Source organism: Lepidochelys olivacea (assembly GCF_965140295.1).
Source record: "Lepidochelys olivacea isolate rLepOli2 genome assembly, chromosome: 3".
In the NCBI taxonomy this organism is placed as follows: Eukaryota; Metazoa; Chordata; order Testudines; family Cheloniidae; genus Lepidochelys; species Lepidochelys olivacea.
The window spans coordinates 195,463,516-195,483,838 of NC_140413.1; the positions used below are offsets into that span (position 1 = coordinate 195,463,516).

At 43.9% G+C, this 20,323-nt stretch overlaps 1 protein-coding gene across 2 annotated transcripts in view; it reads left to right on the plus strand.

Annotated features, from left to right (window-relative positions):
- Positions 1-799: 799 nt before the first annotated feature.
- The window catches only part of SPRED2 (sprouty related EVH1 domain containing 2), an 89,833-nt gene continuing 70,309 nt past the window's right edge, over positions 800-20,323 (plus strand). For both annotated transcript variants that reach the window (XM_084624228.1, XM_084624229.1), the window contains exon 1: positions 800-1,202. In XM_084624228.1, coding sequence (XP_084480354.1) covers positions 1,156-1,202 — 47 coding nt within the window. In that variant the 5' untranslated portion in view covers positions 800-1,155. The remainder of the gene's footprint in view (positions 1,203-20,323) is intronic.

The window sequence follows — 20,323 nt, forward strand, 5'->3', positions numbered from 1 at the left end:
AGTGGGGGGGGGGGCGCGAACCCACGCAGCGGGGCGGGCCCGGCCGGGGTTACACGAGTGGGGGGGGGGCGCGAACCCACGCAGCGGGGCGGGCCCGGCCGGGGTTACACGAGTGGGGGGGGGGCGCGAACCCACGCAGCGGGGCGGGCCCGGCCGGGGTTACACGAGTGGGGGGGGGGCGAGCCCACGCAGCGGGAGGGGCCCGGCCGGGGTTACACGAGTGGGGGGGGGGCGAGCCCACGCAGCGGGAGGGGCCCGGCCGGGGTTACACGAGTGGGGGGGGGCGAGCCCACGCAGCGGGAGGGGCCCGGCCGGGGTTACACGAGTGGGGGGGGCGAGCCCACGCAGCGGGGCGGGCCCGGCCGGGGTTACACGAGTGGGGGGGGGGCGAGCCCACGCAGCGGGCGGGGCCCGGCCGGGGATACACGAGTGGGGGGGGCGAGCCCACGCAGCGGGCGGGGCCCGGCCGGGGATACACGAGTGGGGGGGGCGAGCCCACGCAGCGGGAGGGGCCCGGCCGGGGATACACGAGTGGGGGGGGCGAGCCCACGCAGCGGGAGGGGCCCGGCCGTGGTTACACGAGTGGGGGGGAGCCCACGCAGCGGGGCGGGGCCCGGCCGGGGTTACACGAGTGGGGGGGAGCCCACGCAGCGGGAGGGGCCCGGCCGGCACTACGGGGAGCAGAGGCGGCGGGCGGGGGCTGGCGCAGCGCCGCCCCGTGCACGCCGAGCGCGGCTGGGCCCGGCAGGCCGGCCGGCCGGAGAAGGAGGTAGGGGGAGGTCCTAGTTCGCAGACGCGTCTCCGCCCCTCCCCGGCTCGCTCGGGCTCCGCAGTCCCCGCGCTCCGGCGGGCGTGGAGGCTGCCGCGCGGCGGCGGCTTTGGCAGCGGCGGGGCTGCCCGATCACGTCATCGCTTCCGCCCAGCTTCCTCCTGCCGTCGGCGGCGGCGCGCGCCTCGGCCATGGAGTGACTGAGGCGGGGATGGGGCTCGCGCGGGGCCGCCGCCTGCACCCGGGCGCCGCTGCTGCTGCTGCTCCTCGTGCCGCCGCCCGCTGACCGGGCCCGCCCCGAGCCCCCGCCCGCAGCCGGGCGGCCTCCCCCGCAATGTGAAGCCCGGGAAGATGCGGAGGCGCAGCCCGGCTGCCCGCGGCGGGGGATGAGCCTAGAGGTGGAGAAAATGACCGAGGAAACCCACCCAGACGAGTAAGTGACGGGAGAGAAACACCTGGGGGGGGGCAAACTTACGGCACTTGTGCGTGGAAGGGCTGCTGGGGGGTACCCCGGGCCAAGCCAGCGGGGGCGGTGCATGCCTGCTGTGCCCTGCAGCCATGCCCAGCCTGTGCGCCCCCCCGCCCCCCTTTGCTGGTTGCAGGGCCCCTGCTGGGTGCGCTGGGTGCACGGTGCGTGTCTCTGCAGCCTTTGTTGCTGGCGGGGAGGGGGCAGGAAGGTCCCGCGGCCGGGGAGGCCCAGTGTGTTGTCTGTGCCTGGGCCATATGAACGGTCCTACTAACCCTGCCCCCCCCCCGCTCCCGGCTCTCCCAGCCTGGTTCTTGGAAGCCCCCGGCCCGTGCCTCCAGCCTGGGCAGTCCCCTCCCCCGGGGTGTGCGCGCTGCAGCCCTCACATCCGCCATTTCTTTTTTCTTGAATCGCCCTCATTTGCATACCACATTTTCATTCATAAAAAAAAAAAAAAAAAAAAAAGCCCCGTCCAGACAGGCGAGGGCCTGGCGCGGCGTGCGGGGCTGGCCGCTGGCGGAGCGGCCCCGCGGGGCTGCCGCGGAGACCCAGCAGCGGCTTGGGCCTGGGGCGGCGGCGGTCCCGTGCGAACGGGGCGGTCCGGGGCGCCCGGCGGAGCGTGCCTGGCCTGCCGGCGGGCCCTGCAACAGCCCCGCGGAGCCTGCCCTGGGGCTGGGCTCGGCCTCCCCCGCCGGGCAGGGTGCACGGCTGGAGGCGGGCAGGGGCAGAGCTCGCCTCTCCCTGCCCCGTGGGCCGGCTCAGCCAGTGGCGCGGCGGCGGCTGTTTGTGAATAGGACGGTTCCCGTTATTGTCACATGATCCTGGCATTCACAAATCCGGTAACCTTCAGCCTGTCCCATTCACTCGCTCCGGCTGCCTGGTGCGCGGCTGCTGCCCGCAGGGCCTGGCGGGGAGCGGCTTTGCCTGGCTGGGAAACTCTCCCTCTACAGAAAAAACAACACTCGTGGGCCCCAAACCACCTCCTCCTCCATGCGCTCCGCTGAAGGGGAAGTGACTCAGTTTTGCAGCATAGGCGAGGTGCGGTCGATGTCGAAGGTGTAATCTCGCAGGCGTGGGGAGCATATTGTTACTGTTGCCCCTAATTTGGGTGGCCATCAACGCGTTCGGAAGAGCGGTTCCTGCCTCTTCGTTTGCGTGAAGATTGGTGCAGGAATGCGGTATCCACACTTGACTAGGGGATTCCACTGCAAATAATGAACCTTGCCCATCATATGCAAGGAATGGTAGTAGACCTAAATAAAAGGTTAAATGTCAAACCATCAAATAACATTGGACTCTGCTTAAAAGTAATTGGTGTGGGGAAATGCCTATTAAAAGTGCACTACCCTCTGGTTTCCGCAGCTTACAATCTTTGTATGCATATTTAGTAATGAGTTCTTCAGACCCATGCCCTCACATTTTGTCCAGAAATCTTGATTTGACATGGTTGAAGAAAAAAGGAATTGTAGTATAATTTATTCAACTGTTCCATTGTTGCAATTATAATAATGGCTCGGATTCTGCAGTCACTTACATGCATGTTTAAATTTACATAAAGCACATGTTCTTTAGTGTTTGCAGGATCAAGTTAAGTCTTAGGTATGTAACCTTCCTGCAGTGCAATATGGCAGTAGTCATCAATAAAATGAACAAGATATTTAATTTAATATACAACTCAGACTGTTAGCATGACATTTCTATTTCAATAGCAACAGAGTAGAAAGAGCTGAACTCCTCCAATATTGTAATGCTTTTTTCTTGTTCTCCAGTTAAACCTCTCAGTGTTAACAGTATTTGCAAATAAATAGATTAATACTTCTACAAGATTGTTTTGTGGGTAAATGCTGGGAATGCCATGTTTGCATTTATTTCATAATTATTGAGAAGACTGGTCTCAAAAATAAATTAACGAAGATGTTACTGCAATATTACAGAAACCTATTTAAGAGATGTACTCACCAAAACATTGTTCCTGGCTATCTTTTTCTGGGTTTGTCAGACAGAAAAGTGAGTCTCAGCATATAAAATGGATATATGCTCCAGTATTTGGCATTAGCCCCATACTTAAAATACCCAGCTGCTCACAGGTACTTTAAAACATTGTAAAAAATGTACAGCTTTATTCCTGTTTACAATAAAAATGGTAGTTCAGTGGAGTGTCAAATGTTATCACTATAACTAAAAACCGAACCAACACTAAATCAGGTTGAGGCAGAAAGAGTGGTGAAGGAAATGGCTTTTAACTTCAACCCAGGTGTTAAGAGGGATTATATTTTTCACATTTCTCAATGGAGAAGCTGTAAACTATATGTATAGCTTCTGAAATTGTGATCGGCTAGATTAATAATAAATTATTTTGAAGTCTAGCAGACTATGGCAATTCTTCCAAGTAAGAGTCCAGTTTATCGTATGCATTTTTTCCAGTAATTAAGTTAGGTTTAAAACAAACAAACTCTAAGGTGGGTTTTTTAGTAGTATTACAAAAAATGGTTGCCACGCTTTCCAGCCTATTAGGCCACGTCTAAGCACAGTTAGTCTGTAGTGGAGAAATTAACTTTCTGGTTTACAGTGGATTAAGGTGGTTAGTGGTTATGTATTTATGCTCTTTTATCTAATTAAACAATATTGTACTTTTTATGGTATTAGAAGACAGAGTATTCTAAGTGCATTTGGGGGTTGGTGCCAGGATGGATGTTGATTTAAAACAGCATATTACAAAATTGAGAGAATTCTGTTCAGAAATCTGATGCTTTGTTTTTCAGTGGTTCATTTTGATTTGTTTTAGAATCATTTTTCCCTTTAACTGTCCCACTGTTTAGACTTACATTTCGGTCACGCTTTTAAAAAGGAAACTAACTCATGACTATTTTATTTTGACAGGGTTTTTTTTGCCAGGGGGCGGGAAGCAATGCCACACTAGTTTGCCCTGGGATCGTCACAGTTTAACCAAGCAAAGCTGTCCCTGGCCATTACTTAAATGTGTGATGTACAAGAAAATCTCATGGGCGAGTGGAAGTGGTGCTGGAGCCTCAGTGGGCAGCGCTCTTTAGTCTGAGTTACTGTTGAACCAGTTTCCCTGTGTAGTGCTAATTGTCATCATGGCTATTGGAGGTGCTGCCTTTCAGGTCAAATGTAAAACAAAGGTCCTGACCACTTGTGGTCGTTAAACATCCTGAGCAAGTATTTGCGAGAGTATTCTTGTTTGTTCTGGTGAAACATGGCTTGATGCAGTACAACTCAGGCAGTTTACATTATGACTTGCCTCAATATTCTCTGTAATTTCCTTTATAAGTAATTCTTCACCTCCTGTCCTAAACTGATGGATAGTGTTGCTGAAGTAGTGACTTGTACGTTGTTTTTCACTTCAGGATAAAGAAGTAAGGACCAATACTCTGATCAATTTCCTTAAGCTCGCCGAACAGTGGTAATAAGCTCTTCTATTTGCCCTTGATATCTGGCTCTGATTTGCTTAGTTATTCTAGTTTCACTGAGTACACTACGAGCAAATGTAACTAGATTACAAAAATGGCCACTGTTGAGATGAATTCTAAAACAACCTTTTTCAAGGTAATTTTTTGTTTTGTTTTTGTTTTAGTGTATTGAGCTGAGCAAACTTTGGAACAACTCTGTAACCATTTGTAAATCCAAACTGAGTGTTTGAAACATTAAGATCAATATTTGAAGGTGCATTTGTCATTGCACAGAATGCCTCTTTCTGCTTCTAGAGCTTTATTTCTGTCCCCATTCCTTTCCCCATCTGCATATCACCACAGTACTTCTAATTCATGTTGGTGTTAATGGGCTTGCGAATATTTAATAAAACTTAAACCTAATTAAGATGTAGTGTTGAGTGAGTTGAAGCTAGGAGATATATAAAAAAAAAATGTTAAATTCCATGTTCCTCTGGGCCATTCCACTACAATTGTCTTTAGAATTGAAGACTATAGGTTAGTTGATTCTGTGTTCTGTACAGATGTTAATTTATTTTCAAGAAATGGGCAGGTAGTATGTAACTCAAATCCTAAATGCACATTGCTGGTGTTGTGTTTACAGGTTTCACTGGGAAGAATATAAGATTCCATCAGAATTTGCATGTACAAAAAGATTCAGTTATATTTAATGCTACTTTCATTGAGCATAATGCATACCCCCAGTTCCAGAAGAAGTCACAGGAAGTAATTAAATGGAAAAGGTCAGAAAATGAGATTTGTTTGTGTGTAGTGTTGTTTGTTGTACTGTGTCAAGATAATTAAGTTAGTCTCGGGGCTTGTCTATATGGGGACACTCAGGAAAGTTAAGACAAATTAACTTAAAATGTGAAGATATAGCACATTAAACCCTTGTGTCATAAATATAAAGAGAAGGGTAACCACCTTTCCGTATACAGTGCTATAAAATCCCTCCTGGCCAGCATCCTGTTACCTGTAAAGGGTTAAGGAGCTCAGCTAACCTGGCTGGCACCTGACCCAAAGGACCAATAAGGGGACAAGATACTTTCAAATCTTTGGGGGGGGAGGCTTTTGTTTGTGCTCTTTGTTTAGGTGGTTGTTCTCTCTTGGGACTGAGAGAGGCCAGACAGAAATCCATCTTCTCCAACCCATCCTAATCCAAGTCTCCAGTATAGGTAAGCCAAGCAAGGCGGATTAGTTTATCTTTTGTTTTATGTGAATTTTCCCTGTGTTAAGAGGGAGGTTTATTCCTGTTTTCTGTAACTTTAAGGTTTTGCCCAGAGGGCGATCCTCTGTGTTTTGAATCTGAATACCCTGTAAAGTATTTTCCATCCGGATTTTACAGAAATGATTTTTACCTTTCTTTTTTTTAATAAAATCCTTCTTTTAAGAACCTGACTGATTTTTCCATTGTTCCAAGATCCAGGGGTTTGGGTCTTTGATGATTTTGTAACCAATTAGTTAGGATATTATTCTCAAGCCTCCCCAGGAAAGGGGGTGAGTAGGGCTTGCAGGGATATTTTGGTGGGGGAAGAAGTCTCCAAGTGGTCCTTTCCCTGTTCTTTGTTTAAAACGCTTGGTGGTGGCAGCATACTGTTCAAGGACAAGGTAAAGTTTGTACTTTGGGGAAGTTTTTAACCTAAGCTGGTAAGAATAAGCTTAGGGTGTCTTTCATGCGGGTTCCCACATCTGTACCCTAGAGTTCAGAGTGGGGAAGGAACCTTGACACCTTGTGTGGATGCTCTCCTTCAGAAATAAACTGGCCTTAGCTCCTCCACCAGGCACCTGTAGCTTATTCATGGCATTAAGTTGGCTGGGGAGCAAATAGTTTGTGACTCTGATTAGAAGTGTCAAAGTTGCTTTATGGAAGTCTGTAGCAATTGTGCCATGGTGCGCTGACCTTGCAGAAACTTGGTCCTAGAAACAGTAGAGACACATCCCAAACTTTGCAAATATGACTAGCAATCCTCTTGAAATGTTTCAAATAACAGTTTAAAGTGGAATATTAACTTTGCATTGGCATGTTTTGCAGCTGGTTTTATTGTCAGGGCATGGCTACACTTGCAAATGTAGAATGCTTTGAGTTAAACCAGCCTTCAGAGTGCACAGCAGGGAAAGCGCTGCTGTCTGTCCACACTGACAGCTTCAAGTGCACTGGCGTGGCCACATTTGCAACACTTGCAGCGGCATTGGGAGCGGCGCATTATGGGCAGCTATCCCAGCATGCAAGTGACTGCAGTGTGCTTTTCAAATGGGGCGGGGGTGGAGTGTGACAGGGAGTGTGTTGTGTGTATGTGGGGGAAGAGAGAGTGGGTTTTTGGGGGGCTGAGAGCATGTCAGCATGCTGTCTTGTAAGTTCAGACAGCAGCAGACCTCCCTCTTCTCCCCCCCACCCCGGTGCGCCTCTCACACACACAGAGCATTCCACACTAATGGTTTGCTTTGTCTCAGAGCAGAAGAACAGCCAGCTGTCAGAAACGGAGCTTTCAAAGGGCATATCAGCATTCCTGGAGCAATTCAAAAACAACGATAAGAGTGGCCACTTGACTTAAGGGGACTATGGGACGTTTCCAGAAGCTGATCAGAGCGCAGTAAAGCAACACCTCGTTCACACTGGTGCTGCGGCGCTCCAGCGGGGGCGCAGCAAACGTTATTCCACTTGCTGAGGTGGAGAACCAGCAGCGCTGTAGCCGCAGAGTCAGAGCGCTCTGTGTGCCTTGCCAGCGTGGACGGGTAGTGAGCTAGTGCGCCCGGGGCTCCTTTACTGCGCTGTAACTCGCAAGTGTAGCCAAGCCCTTAGATACGATCCAAAACCCACCCACCACTGAAAATAAGAGCAATAAATCATCACTGTGCTTACTGTGAATACTGAACATAGTGAAGCGTTAAGGTTGCCCTTTAGAATTAGACTTGTCTCATTTTCATAGTAACTTTGTCTATTGCACATTACTGACTGCTTTCTCCTAGATGTAATAAACAACTGATTGCTTTTTTTTTTTTTTTTTTGGTCATGAGTACAAGCTGTGCAGGAAGACACTGGCCATACTGTGTGTCGTGACATCATTGCTTGCACTTGGGACAGGAAATGCAGGCTTGCCAAAATGTAACCATTCACTCTGTGGCCTAAAAATGTAATATGATTATTTCTGAGGTTTATACGTTATTTTAAAAAATACTACAAGTAACTAGCTAATGGATTCAATTACATTGAGAACTAACTGTTTTCAAGGGACGTTCTTAATGAGCTGTGATAATTGAATCTAGCACCTTCTACTTCCTTATCCCAGGCCAGGGCTTTAAAGGGACTCCTAGGTTTGTTTATTTATGTATTTATGCTACATCCTGAATGGTTTATGGGGAGGATATGTGGCACATGGTCAAGTGAGAAAGCAAGAGGAAGAGAAGTCAAGACAACAGGGGAGGAACAGAGCTGGTAGAAGTGCACCGTATTTCTCACCAGAGGTAGCACTTGACTCTGAATTACAGACAAGGTCAGCTTACAGAACAGCAAGTTCAGGTATTGGGAAGCTGAAGTGATAAGGGAGAATCAAATAATTTGACTTCAGTTAGACAAAAAAGTCCATAGTCCGTACATCCTTTTAAACTTTTTTGTTGTTTCTGGGCAGGTGTGGTTCTCAGGTTGACAGCCCTGGACCTAGAGGTTGTTTGCTACTTATAAACCAGATGCAGCCCAGGCAGTGGCAATGGACCGCCCTGCAATGTGCCCCATTCCTGACCTGGCAAAACAGCCACTTAGGGCTGAAAGGTTTATTTCCTCTGCGGGTTTATTAAATCCTAACGTTGCAAACAAGAGTCTCCAATGTAGTGGAATGTTTTTAATGTAGCTCTCTGAGAGCTGGATTTAAATTATAACTTGGTGTGTTAGGCCAGCAAACCACCATTGGATGGCACTCACTTGTAGTCACTCAGACTGAGCCATATTAGAACCAGTGGCATTGAGACAAAAGGCAACTGAATGCCACTATAAATCCCTTGAGCCATCCAATTATTCTGCTTCCCAACACTCACTGTCAGGTTTATTAAATGAACTCTACTCATCATCTCGCACTGTGCTGGAGGAGAGGAAATTATCCTCCAGTTGGGTAAAACCTGGGAGAGGAGTCGTCAGGCAGTTGAATACCTTTTATATCTTCAGAGGGACTGTTGCCATTTAGAACAAATCCAAAGCAAATGGTATAAAACAGGGACTCAAGCCTGTCGTATTCTGGGTGCACTCAACTTCCACTGAAGTCAAGGGATTAAGAAGACTTGTAGCCTTGCAAGGCTGCACCCTATATATCCTTGTATCTTGGGACCAGATTCTGCTCAAGAAGATATGTGCAGCTCCTGCTGACTTCAGCGGATTGGGCATGTTTGTTAAAAGGCAGAATAATGCCTTCCTATGAGAAACTGAAATTTACATGAATACAAGTTTATGTTATGGGTACACACAGAGCTACATAATCAGAAACTGCAGGTGGAGTCTTTGTTACGTAACCTATTTGCTGAACAGACTAGTGAGTCTGTGTATTTAAACTGCCATGGTAGTGTAGACAGCAAGAAATGATGGTATGTAAGCTCTGATGTGAGGGTATATGTTTCATTTAGTAGAATCTATGAAATGATGAGTGAATTTCTAGCCTACCTGACGTTGCATCTTGTGCACAGAGAGCCAGAAACACAATACTTAGGCCAGTTATCCATTTAGTTGAGGTGAATGGATGGCTAATTCTCTTGGTTTTCTCTGCAAGTCTTTCATCGCTGGACTGCTATTAAATATTTAGGATTGAAATGTAGCAAATAGGAGTATAAGGAGAATCCTTGCACTTTTATTTCCTTTGCCAAATAGACTGAAATGGACTGAAAATGGAATCACCAACAAATGTACACTATGCACAACAGGAACTGAAGAGGGGGTATTGTAACTTTTCCCCAGTCATAAGGCCTAGGGAAAAGAAGAGGAGCAGCTCCCAGCTGCAGAACCAGCCACTAGAAATGAAGGCCTTCCTCACTCCAAGTGAGAGCAAAGGATACAGGGGCATCTTCCAAACTCTTAGTCTGTGAAGTCAGCTCCTTACTTGATTTTGGGACACTTCTCCCCCTCCCCTCCCCCCAATTGTTTTTCCTCAGACTCCTCCTGCTTTTCTTCCTTGATACCTCTGCTTTCTGCCTTATCCCTGCCTTCCATACACTCTTCCTTCTTTCTTCTCCCTTCTTCTTCCTCTTCCTTTTGCCTTTGCATTTGTTTGGTCTTACTAATTCTCACCCCCAACCCCATTTAAAAAGAAACACAGTAAGGGCTTGTTTACATGGGGAAATTGACCAGCATGGCTATACTGCAAGACTTATAAGAGTTCTGCTCTATCTATACTGGTTTAACTCCCTGTGTGGACACTGTATTCTGAAATGAAAGTGACTTTATTCCAGAATAATTCTTCCACTATAGCTGCGCTGGAGGATTTCCCTATGTAGAAAGCCGTAACGTTTGTGCCAGATATCACTTGGATAATTTATGTTCTGCATCCCTTTTCTTTATGAGGGACTCCCACTGAAGTCAGAGTCTTGTGCAAAAGCTGATGGCAGCTTTTAAACATCAGTAAGTACGATGTGAAAGTGAAGGTCCCCATCCTGCAAGCTGCTTTGTACAGACAGACCCCTGCACTTTTTTGGAGCCCTATTGCTGGATCAGGGCCTAAATTTGTAAGAGAATTCTGCTTTGCACTTGAATGCATGTGAAGACTTGGAAACATTTAGATTTTAATAGTAGTAGTGTTCAGAATAAAAAAATATGCTTAGAGTTTCAAATTAGTCTAAATTCTATTAGAAAACACCCCGGACTCTGTTTTTTGTCATATATTGAAATGCGTAGCATCGCTTTAATAAACTATTAGTAGCTGAGCAAGATTAGTTTCCTGTTCAGTAATTTTATAATATTGAATAATTTAACTGCCAATGTACTTATTTAAACAGGTATGTGTAGTAGTTACTGTTGTGGGGAAAATATTGTTTTCATTTTTATTAAAATTTCTTTAAATTGTATTCATGAAGTCTGATGATGGCACTGAAGAGTCTCAAACGCTAGAGGAAATCTCTTCGTTCTTCCCCAAACAGCTGACCAAGTGCCCTCTGTCTGTGGCCTACAACACCAGTCTGGTTCCTCCCTTGCCTTCAGCATTTGTAATTGTACTAAACTGTGACTTTATTATCTGGATTAATGCACATTGAGGATTAGATTGATACCATTAACACCACTTCACTTGTGACCTAAAGGTTATTTTAAACTAGAGTCTCCAGATGAGACTATAGTTCACTGACTCATATGGTATCTTTTTCTTTTGTCCTTATGCAGTGGAAAAAGCAGTTCTAAAAAGATCACCCAAACTCAAAAAGGCCACCCGTTCTCCCTTCTGCTAGGGATTCCTCTTGTATGTATTTATTTTTTTTCTTGTAAACACCACTCAGAAACAGGCAGAGTGGTCTGCATTGTGAAAAATCAGTAATGAATTGTTTCTTGCAGCTGAAGTGCTGCCAAACAGCATCTATAGAGTGGTCCCTACTGGGTGACACCAAATGTTCTCTATGAGCGGTGTTTTAATGCCCTATCACATTGCTTCCATAGCTGACTATATCACGTGCTATGTTCAGTGAAAGCCAGGAAGCTAATTCACCCATGTTTTCAGTATATTTTTTTCCATTAACATGTCTTAACAATTTGGTGCTCCTGCATTTTAACACGTGGAAAGTAATCTACCTGTTTATGTGGTTTGTGAGCAGAAAGGTATGCCCCAAAGCTGCTATAAGGTTACTAATACTTCAAGTTACAACATATAAAGAGGAGTGTGTTTTGCCTCAAGTTGAGACAAAAGTGAGTTAAGGTTGTGACTCTGTTGGCTAATGCTCCGATATTAGGTTGCAGCAGGGGCAGGCCTCAGTGTATTTCCTCTTGCACATCCTCTTCTCCTTTGGCAACAGGACTTCTTCCTAGTGACTTTAGAGTGGGAATTGGCAGCCCACAACACTGGAACTAAAGCTGATAACTCTCATAATCTTTAAAACTGCTTTTCAAAGCACCAGCTAGACATTTGTCCTATATTGTTAGCCAAGTAGTGCAGTGGAAGGATGCTAGGAGGCATCCATAGGGTTAATGAGAGCATAAATTCAAACATTCCTGCATGGCTTCTACATGGGCTGTTGCAAGCTATTTACAAATAGGCTGACTTTTAAATGCTTGTATGAGGGTAAATAGACCATCTTGTCCTTTGAGCCCTAGAAGTTTATGAAATCATTTATTTAATTTTAAGGACTCTGTTAAATGTATAGAACTTTAAATGTTCAAAGTTTGGTACCATATTTCTAAGATTAACTTCATTGCCACAGCAGGCTTGCTCTTGTATTACCAACTCTGTCTCTTAGGTAGGAAGCTAAGACAGAGAGGCTAAGTGACTCTCCCAAGGCCACCCAGTGAGTCAGTGGTAGTAGTTTGATTCAGACCGTAGTAGTTTGACGCTTAATATTTTAGTGGTGCATGCTGGTGCTTTTATACTTAACAATTTGTAGTGAAAACTTTATATTTCAGGATTCATAACTATGCCATCATAATTCACCCCTGACTAAAACTTGGCACAACAGGGTAGCAGGCTAGTTGTATTCTTTCACCTGTCCTCCCCTTTTTTACATGCTATTAAAATGAGACTATTTATTTTATCGGTGTCCGGAGGGAGGCAGGAGGAAAGGTAATAAATTATGTTGGCATTTGTCCTTTTTGTAAGGAATACTTTTGATACTCTTTTGTATTCATATGACTTAAATCAACTTGGTTTTAAAATGAAAGTTGTCAAATAATTAGTCCAAATAAAATCAATTAAATTTAGAAATAAGAGATACTGTCAGTCAAATTAGTTCAAACTTTAAATTTTGTAAAAAGTAAGCTTTTATAAAGTGACGATTAGTAAAGCTTCCAGGGACATAAATCCTATAGAAACAGTTATTTTAAAGAAATAAACTTTTCCCCATCATGTTTTCAAACCAGAGATTGTGGCATTGTGCATGAGAACCAGAAAGTAAAATTGATTAGAAACTGACTTCACAAAAGTGAAGACAAATCTATTTTTATTGTCCCAACTGACTGAAATGCAGAAAGTAAGCTAATAGGAGACAAGACAAAAATAACAGAGACTTTTAAAATGCTTACAATTTTAATAATGGAAAGTGGTGGTGGTTGTAAGGAAATTTTGTAAATCATGATTCTTATTTTCCTTGAAGACGTATATGTAAATAAAGAAAGATAGCTCCAACTAACACTTAATGCATATGAGTGACTTTACTTAAACAAGTAGTTCCATATCTCAGCAGAACTACTTAGTTATCTGCAGGATAGGACTCTGTATTACTGAGACCTGCAATATTGTATGTATGTAGCATCTTTCTGAGTGGAGTCTGATATACACACTGAGGACCAAATGCTGCAGGAGGTCATAGAAAGATTCTCATTGTAAGCACTATGTCTACTAGTGAGGGTTTTGTAAGACTGGTTTCTTTTTAACATTCTTCCATGTACTTACATAAACTATAATAGCTCTAAAGATCTTATCACATAGGTGAGGTGCCTTTTAAAAATACTTCCTAAAAACAAATTACACAGTAGACCTCAACAGCTACTTCTGAGCCATTAGTCAAGTTAGTTCATGTTTCTACAAGTTCTTCCTGTATTTATATAATTTGCATCAGTTTAAATGTAATAAGTCATAAAGTTTCTGGGGATCATCACTCTCGTTATTCTAGATGGATTGCTTTTTCAAAAAGAGGATTTAAAAACATAAAGATAATTAAGTGAGACACAAATCGACAAAAGCAAAAAATAGAAGGGTGAGACTCTATCCTTGTGTCTGTTTTGCAATCCTTTTCACACAAGAAGCTGTCTTTTGTACCCCTCTTGCAGAGTGTCGGAGCCTGGGCTCCAGCCCGAGCCAAAATTTCTATGCTGCTATTTTTGGCCCTACAAGTCTAAGTCAGCTGACCCGGGCTCTGAGAGTTGGTGCCACATGTTTTTATTGCAGTGTAGACATGCGCTTAGTGTATGTGCGCCAGGGGATCAAATTAAAGTTGCCTGACATTTCCAGACTTTTGAGTGGTTGGTTACGAATAACCTTAACCTTTTAAAATAGCTTTTTGCTATTCAATAATGTATACAACTAATGACTGGAAGGGGGAACAGTCTCCATTAATGGGCCAGGTTCCAGTGGGGCTCTTGATAGTTGTGGCATCACTTGGAGCTGGAGCCAGTGAAACATAACTTCGGAGCATCTGTAAAAGAAATCGGTGTGCCTGGGATTTTCAGAGGTGTCTAGGGAGTTAAGTTAGCCAAGGGCCTAACTCCCTGAGGTGCCTCTGAAAATTCCAACCTGTATGCCTCGACCTTATTGGTAATGACCAGACTTAAATTTTGTTGCAGATCACCTTTGGTAAATGCCTAAAAACAAAATTCCAATGTACCCGCCCCTCCAAAATTGCCTGATAAAAGTACATACTGGAAAAGAAGTACACCTTTTATATATCAAACTGAAATGTTCATAAAGAAGCAGACCTGTCAAATACATTGTAACCATTTACTTTTAAAAAGTTAATTCAAAAGATTATTCATTTAACCAGTTTCTAATTCATTTTTCAAAATAATAGTAGCCAAGAATATTCCCCAAGTTAATAACTGTAGTGAATTTGGAGATATGTTGTTTATTGATAACTTAAGATCCATAAAGTATTTTGTATTTATGATAGCTTGGCTATGGCTTTTATCTCATGTGCTCTTCCCTTGTGCACGTGCACACATATATATGAGATGCTAAACTAAAAATAATTTCAGTAGCTCTGGACCAGTTCGTGATTATTCTCGCATGCAAGAATAAAGCTAGCCAAATATACCAAATTTCAGCACTTTAAAAGGGTAGTACAATTTCATACTGTCTTGTGTCCTAGTCTGAATAGCATTCAGATATTTAATAATAGCTTAGTGAAAAATAATTCTTGTGGGCTTGGCATGTTGGGGATGTGTGCACGAGCACTCATATCACTATGGAAGTATAGGCTACCTTTATCAAGTTATTAGAGGAACAGCTTATCCCAGCATGCTGTGAGGTCAGAAAAGAACACATGCAATAAATATTTCATTGCTATATTTTTTTATATACACTATCTTCATTTGATGGGAAGAATACAATATATGCGCCTTGGAGTCCATGCAGCATAGTTCAGATGTGGCTGTTTAACTTAGTTCAAAGAGAGAGCTTTGGGCATTTGATCTGAGCAAGCAGAACACTGTTATAAACCAGCAGTGAGCATGAGGGGTAACTTCCTTCTTAGATGTTACTGCTACAAAATAATATCCTTGGTGTGCATATGCCCTCTACTGATGTTGGTGATATAATTGTTAAATGACTTTATTTTCCTGATTACACCGGTGCCTTTGAGGTGTATTTAATGTGGATATTAAAGTGTGGGCAAATAATAGTGTTACACCAGCAACCAATAGATTCTTGATATCTGAATAAAATACTTGAAGTAGAAACTGCATGGATGTCCAGAGTAGCTAATAGAAAAATATTCTGTATGTTTCTCAAAGGGGAATAATTATCCTTAAATAATACTTATAATGCTTAGTTCTGGTCTGCACTAAAGAGTTAGGTCTACCCACCTACATTGCTCAGGGGTGTGAAAAATCCACCCCCCTAAGCAACACAGTTAAGCCGACCTAACCCCCATGTAGATAGTGCTAGGTTGATGGAAAAATTCTTTCGTCTGCCTAGCTACCGCTTCTCTGGGAGGTGGATTACTTATACCTGGTTTCATACCTGCCAGCTCACCCTCCCACTTCATCAGCAGCCCACTGGGGACCCTGGGCTTCCAGTGTCTGCATCTTCAGGATAGTTTGCCCTCAGACCAAATTTCAAGTAGCAAAGTCTTTTGTGAAAGAGGTTACTTTTTTTCCACTCAGGTCTAGCCACAAACCTTAAAATAGAAATCCCACAAACATATCTTATGAAAGTAAACCTTGCCGGAGAATTTAAGACAATCAGCTAAATGTCTTGCTTATCTGTGCGTCTGTTTGGCAAGCATGTTTCTTCATGAAAGGCTGCAGCTGTAGGCAAGGGTACACAGAACTCAACATAAATCCATGGCACTATAGAGCAGCAGCCTGCTCATTCTGCAAGTGAATTTGCTGGGAAGATTGTTTTGTGAAAATACGAAGAATAGCATTCCACCCTACACCTTAGTGCAACGACTGAAGATGAGAAGGGGGACAAGCCCCTCAACTTTTTATGCTACTGAAGTCCTCTTCAACATGACTGAAGGACCCCATGCGTTTTCATTATTTCATTATTCATTTCAACAGAAAATAGTCTTAGGCTCCTTAGAATAATTTTCTTCTAACTTGCTGTGGTGTTAATGATTTTCATGAAGCAGAGAAACTGCCAGCCAGCACAGCAGGGGTTAAAGAAAGCCTTTGGGCCCAGCTAGCCCCACTCCGCTATACCTGCAGCCGATGCCAGGCCTGGAGGGGGAATAAAAGAAGGACTTTCCGTTCAGGGCTGACTGGCGAAGAGGCAGAAGCTGGTTGTCTCTCTGCCTGAAGGGATAGAGCACCGGTGCCTGCCAGTCAGGGCAGCCCCCTGGAAGTAAGTACTGGTTTCCCAGCCAAGGGAGGCTACAGAGGAACCCCCAGCATAGGGAAACTGAGTGAGCAAACCACAGAAACATTGTGAGGCTTGCCCTCGCCAACCTGCAGCTGTCCTGCCCAAAGTAGTCTAGGACCGCAGCAAGGCATCCTCTGGTCCCAGAGGGAATCCTGTGGGAAGCAAGCCGCCCTGCAGCTTAGACTAGAGGGGCCACACCCCAAACTGAATAGACTGGTAGGAAGTAGCCCAGGGCAGCAGATTTTGACTCCCTGCCCTGGACGCCTCCCTGGGAGAGGGCCCGGGTCTCCCTCCCCTCACCCCAGCCTTAAAGGCTGAAGCCAGTCAGCCAGTAGGGGGCTGAGAGCCAGGTGAGCTAACCACTAGACTGCCCGGCCACCCAACTCCTGTTACAGTGATCAACATTACATCTTTTATTGTCTGTTTCTTTGTAATGTGAACTAGCATGCAGTATGCTGCTTAAGTTAAGAATGGCACTTTCAATGACTGATTTATAATAACAATCAATACGTAAGTTATTTCCAAGGACAATTTTGATAAGGGGTAAAATTTTTAAAAGCATGCAAGTCCCATTTGCAAAAGTTTAATTGAAAGTCAGTGGGACTTAGATCCCTTTTGAGCTCAAAACTTGCTTCTTTTGTAGGATTCCAAATTTCCAAAGAATGAGTGAACTTGCTGTTTAAAAAATTTCACATGGAGCATATGAGAGCTAGATACCAGGTGTTTGATTTATTTGGAACAGTCAAAGTGATCTTTCACATTTTAGTCATCTTTGCCCATGTTTAGGTGGTGTTTGCTTCGGGTAGGGAATTCCTTCATACTCCAAAATTTTCACTGGGACATTTTCATCTGGTGCTACTTTGACTTTCTTGGAGGTCAAGAAGTCTCTCTCTTTGATCTGTGTAAAACAGTAACTCTTAGCTTCTGTAACCTGGCTGTGTGCAAGAGAGACTTCTGCTACTAACCAAAGTCATGCAGACTGTGGTACAGTAGAGTAGCCTAATGTTTACTCCTATCTTCACTAAAGGGGATTCTTGCTTAAAGATATTGGATATTAGTTTGTTCCTTTTTTTTTTTTTAATTGGCTCAAACTACTATACAGAAACCAAGCACTTGGCAGGATTTACCCTAGCTCAGACTGCCATTTAAATAAGATTCAGTATGTCCTTGTTCATACTCAACCAAGTCCCTTCCTTGTTCTATGCCAGTAGTCTGGGTTGTGTTTTTCTTTGCAGTGATTGTGGCAGCTCAGTGTTGTAAAGCAGATGCTCAAAACTGCGCTTACTGTGCTCATGTAGTCACCTGCAAAGATATTCAAGAGCACCTAGAGGTGCACCCCTTGCATGTGGAGAAGACAGTTGTTTAGGGGCTGACCATGTGACGGTGGCCGAGAGCTTGTGTCCAAAGAGGATGCCTCCTTTATATTTCGTAAATGAAAGTTAAATGGAACAAAGTGTTAAGAATACTTTGAAAGTGGCATTAAAACTCATCTTGAACATAGAAGAATGCTGGATCTTCTTCTCAGGTAAAATATTATACATAAAATATTATGAGGTGAGCAGCATGGCTGCCACCAATCAAAACACAAGCTATAACCAAAAAAAATAAATAAATCCATATTGTGTAGAGAACACTTTACTTTCAGATTTAGAATGAAGAATTAGGTTAGTTCAACGCTTTCTACTGAACAGAAATGCCTGACGTTATTGTCTGAATGTAAACTTTCCCCAGAACTGTTGAATGTTCTATAGATACTAGTTTAATTGTTGGCTTAGTCACTTTCTTTAAATAATGACATAGAATGTGCCGTGCATTTGAGTGACCGTTTTTTGCTTCATGTAGTGTTACAGGCCATGAAGCCAAGGTCCAACTAATTTTCATAATCTGAAAAGGGCAACATCTCTATGCCAATTTTTTATGGTATGTGCATGTAACCACCAAAGGGGTTAAACTTGATCCTTAGCAATCCACTGCCTCAACCTTATTTTGCTATTAATTAAAGTCCTAGGTACGCTGTGAAGCTTGGCACACCCTCTGCATGGTATCCCTTACTGTGCCTCTAATCTGTTCTTCTCTGTATGCAAATATGCAGATTCACAAGAATCCTGCTATCTCAGGGCTAGTCTACACTGGAAACACTACAGTGACACAGCTGCAGTGCTATAGCACTTCAGTGTAGCCACTTACTAAAGTGACAGGAGGGATTCTCCCATCAACGTAGTTAATCCACCTCACCAGTAGGTGGTAGCTAGGTCGACAAGAATTCTTCCGTCAACGTAGCACCAGCTACACCAGGGGTTAGGCCATCTTCACTATGTCGCTCAGGGTGTGGAATTTTCTCACACCCTGAATGACACATCTGGGTCAACTTAACTTTTGAGTGTAGACCTGGCCTCCATATTGTGGCAAAATCTTGGAGCTTAATTCGCCCACCCTTGCTGACAAGATGTGATATCTTACTATGCGGATAGCGTTATTGAAGTTAATGGCACCACTTGCCTAGTATGGTGTGCTATACAATGTGAGTAAGGGTGGTAGAATGAGGCCTGGTCTGACTTCAGTAGAAGTGTTCCAAAGTATGCACAGTGGAATATTAGAAATCTGGACTGTGCCTTAATCTTAATGATCATAAAGGTTCATTATTTAATGCATACCAGTCATGATATGGGCTGACATCTGCTAAATGTGTCATTCAAACTTGTGAATTCATTGAAAGTATCTCTTTAAAACAGGAGGAGTTGTAATAATCACAATGGAAACCTTGCCTGTTTGAAATAATTAGTTGCCTCAGGCCAGATACAATAGTAACTGGAAATATTTACACACGTATGTTCAGAGGAGTCGGTACAAGAGAGTGGCATGGTATTCCATGTCACGATACTGGATTCAAGTCCTGCTACTAGTGAGTTTGATTCTACGGGTTCTTCTCTCTGTCATTTGTGCACATAGCAGCATTGGTTGGATGCATTTGGTAGGCTTTTCTCTGGAGAGGTAAAGACCTGGAATGACAGAGATTGTGATCACATTATTTACAATAGTTCTTTTTCCATCTTCCAACTGCTTTACAAACAGTCAAGCCTTCAATAACCCTGTAAGCTAGGGGATTCCCCTCTTTTAGAAATGGAGAAAACTGAGGAAGAGAGACTGTTACTTGCCCAAGCTTCCAAGGGAGTTGATATGAGAGCTATGATGAGAATCCGCAAAAAGAAAAGGAGTACTCATGGCACCTTAGAGACTAACAAATTTATTTGAACATAAGCTTTCGTGAGCTACAGCTCACTTCAAGCTTATGCTCAAATAAAATTTAGTGTGAGCTGTAGCTCACAAAAGCTTATGCTCAAGTAAATTTGTTGGTCTCTAAGGTGCCACAAGTAATCCTTTTCTTTTTGTGGATACAGACTAACACGGCTGCTACTCTGAAACCTATGATGAGAATGTAGAGTTTCCTGGCTCCCAGTCTTGTGCTCACTCATCTACTTTAAGTCATTGCTAATTACTCCAAATATTTAAAATAGTTCAGATGTGTCATGGTTTTGTCACAAACAGGTGAAAGTGGAGACACCTGAAGAAGGAAGGTTGTTCTGTTTAAAATGGCACTTTGTCCATAAGTTTAGAGTTGCAAAAGCAATGAATAAGTCAGTGCAGGAATGACAGGAGATGCCAACCCTTCTCTGAATTTCTTTCCTTTATTTAAGCTGAGTAACTACCATCACAGCTGGTATCTTTGAAAGTTAGCTTGTATTTAATAATTTAGTGAATGTTATAGCCACAAACTGTAGACCTTGAATTTTGGTTTGGGGTTTGTTTTTTTGGGGAGTGAGGGAAGAGGGGAATTCTCAAAGGAGTAAACCCACACATATGTGCAAGACATTTTAGGATAAAATCAATACATACAGATACTTTGTAGGAATGTGGGTTTGTGATCCATTCAAGGGCATCATCAAAATACTAG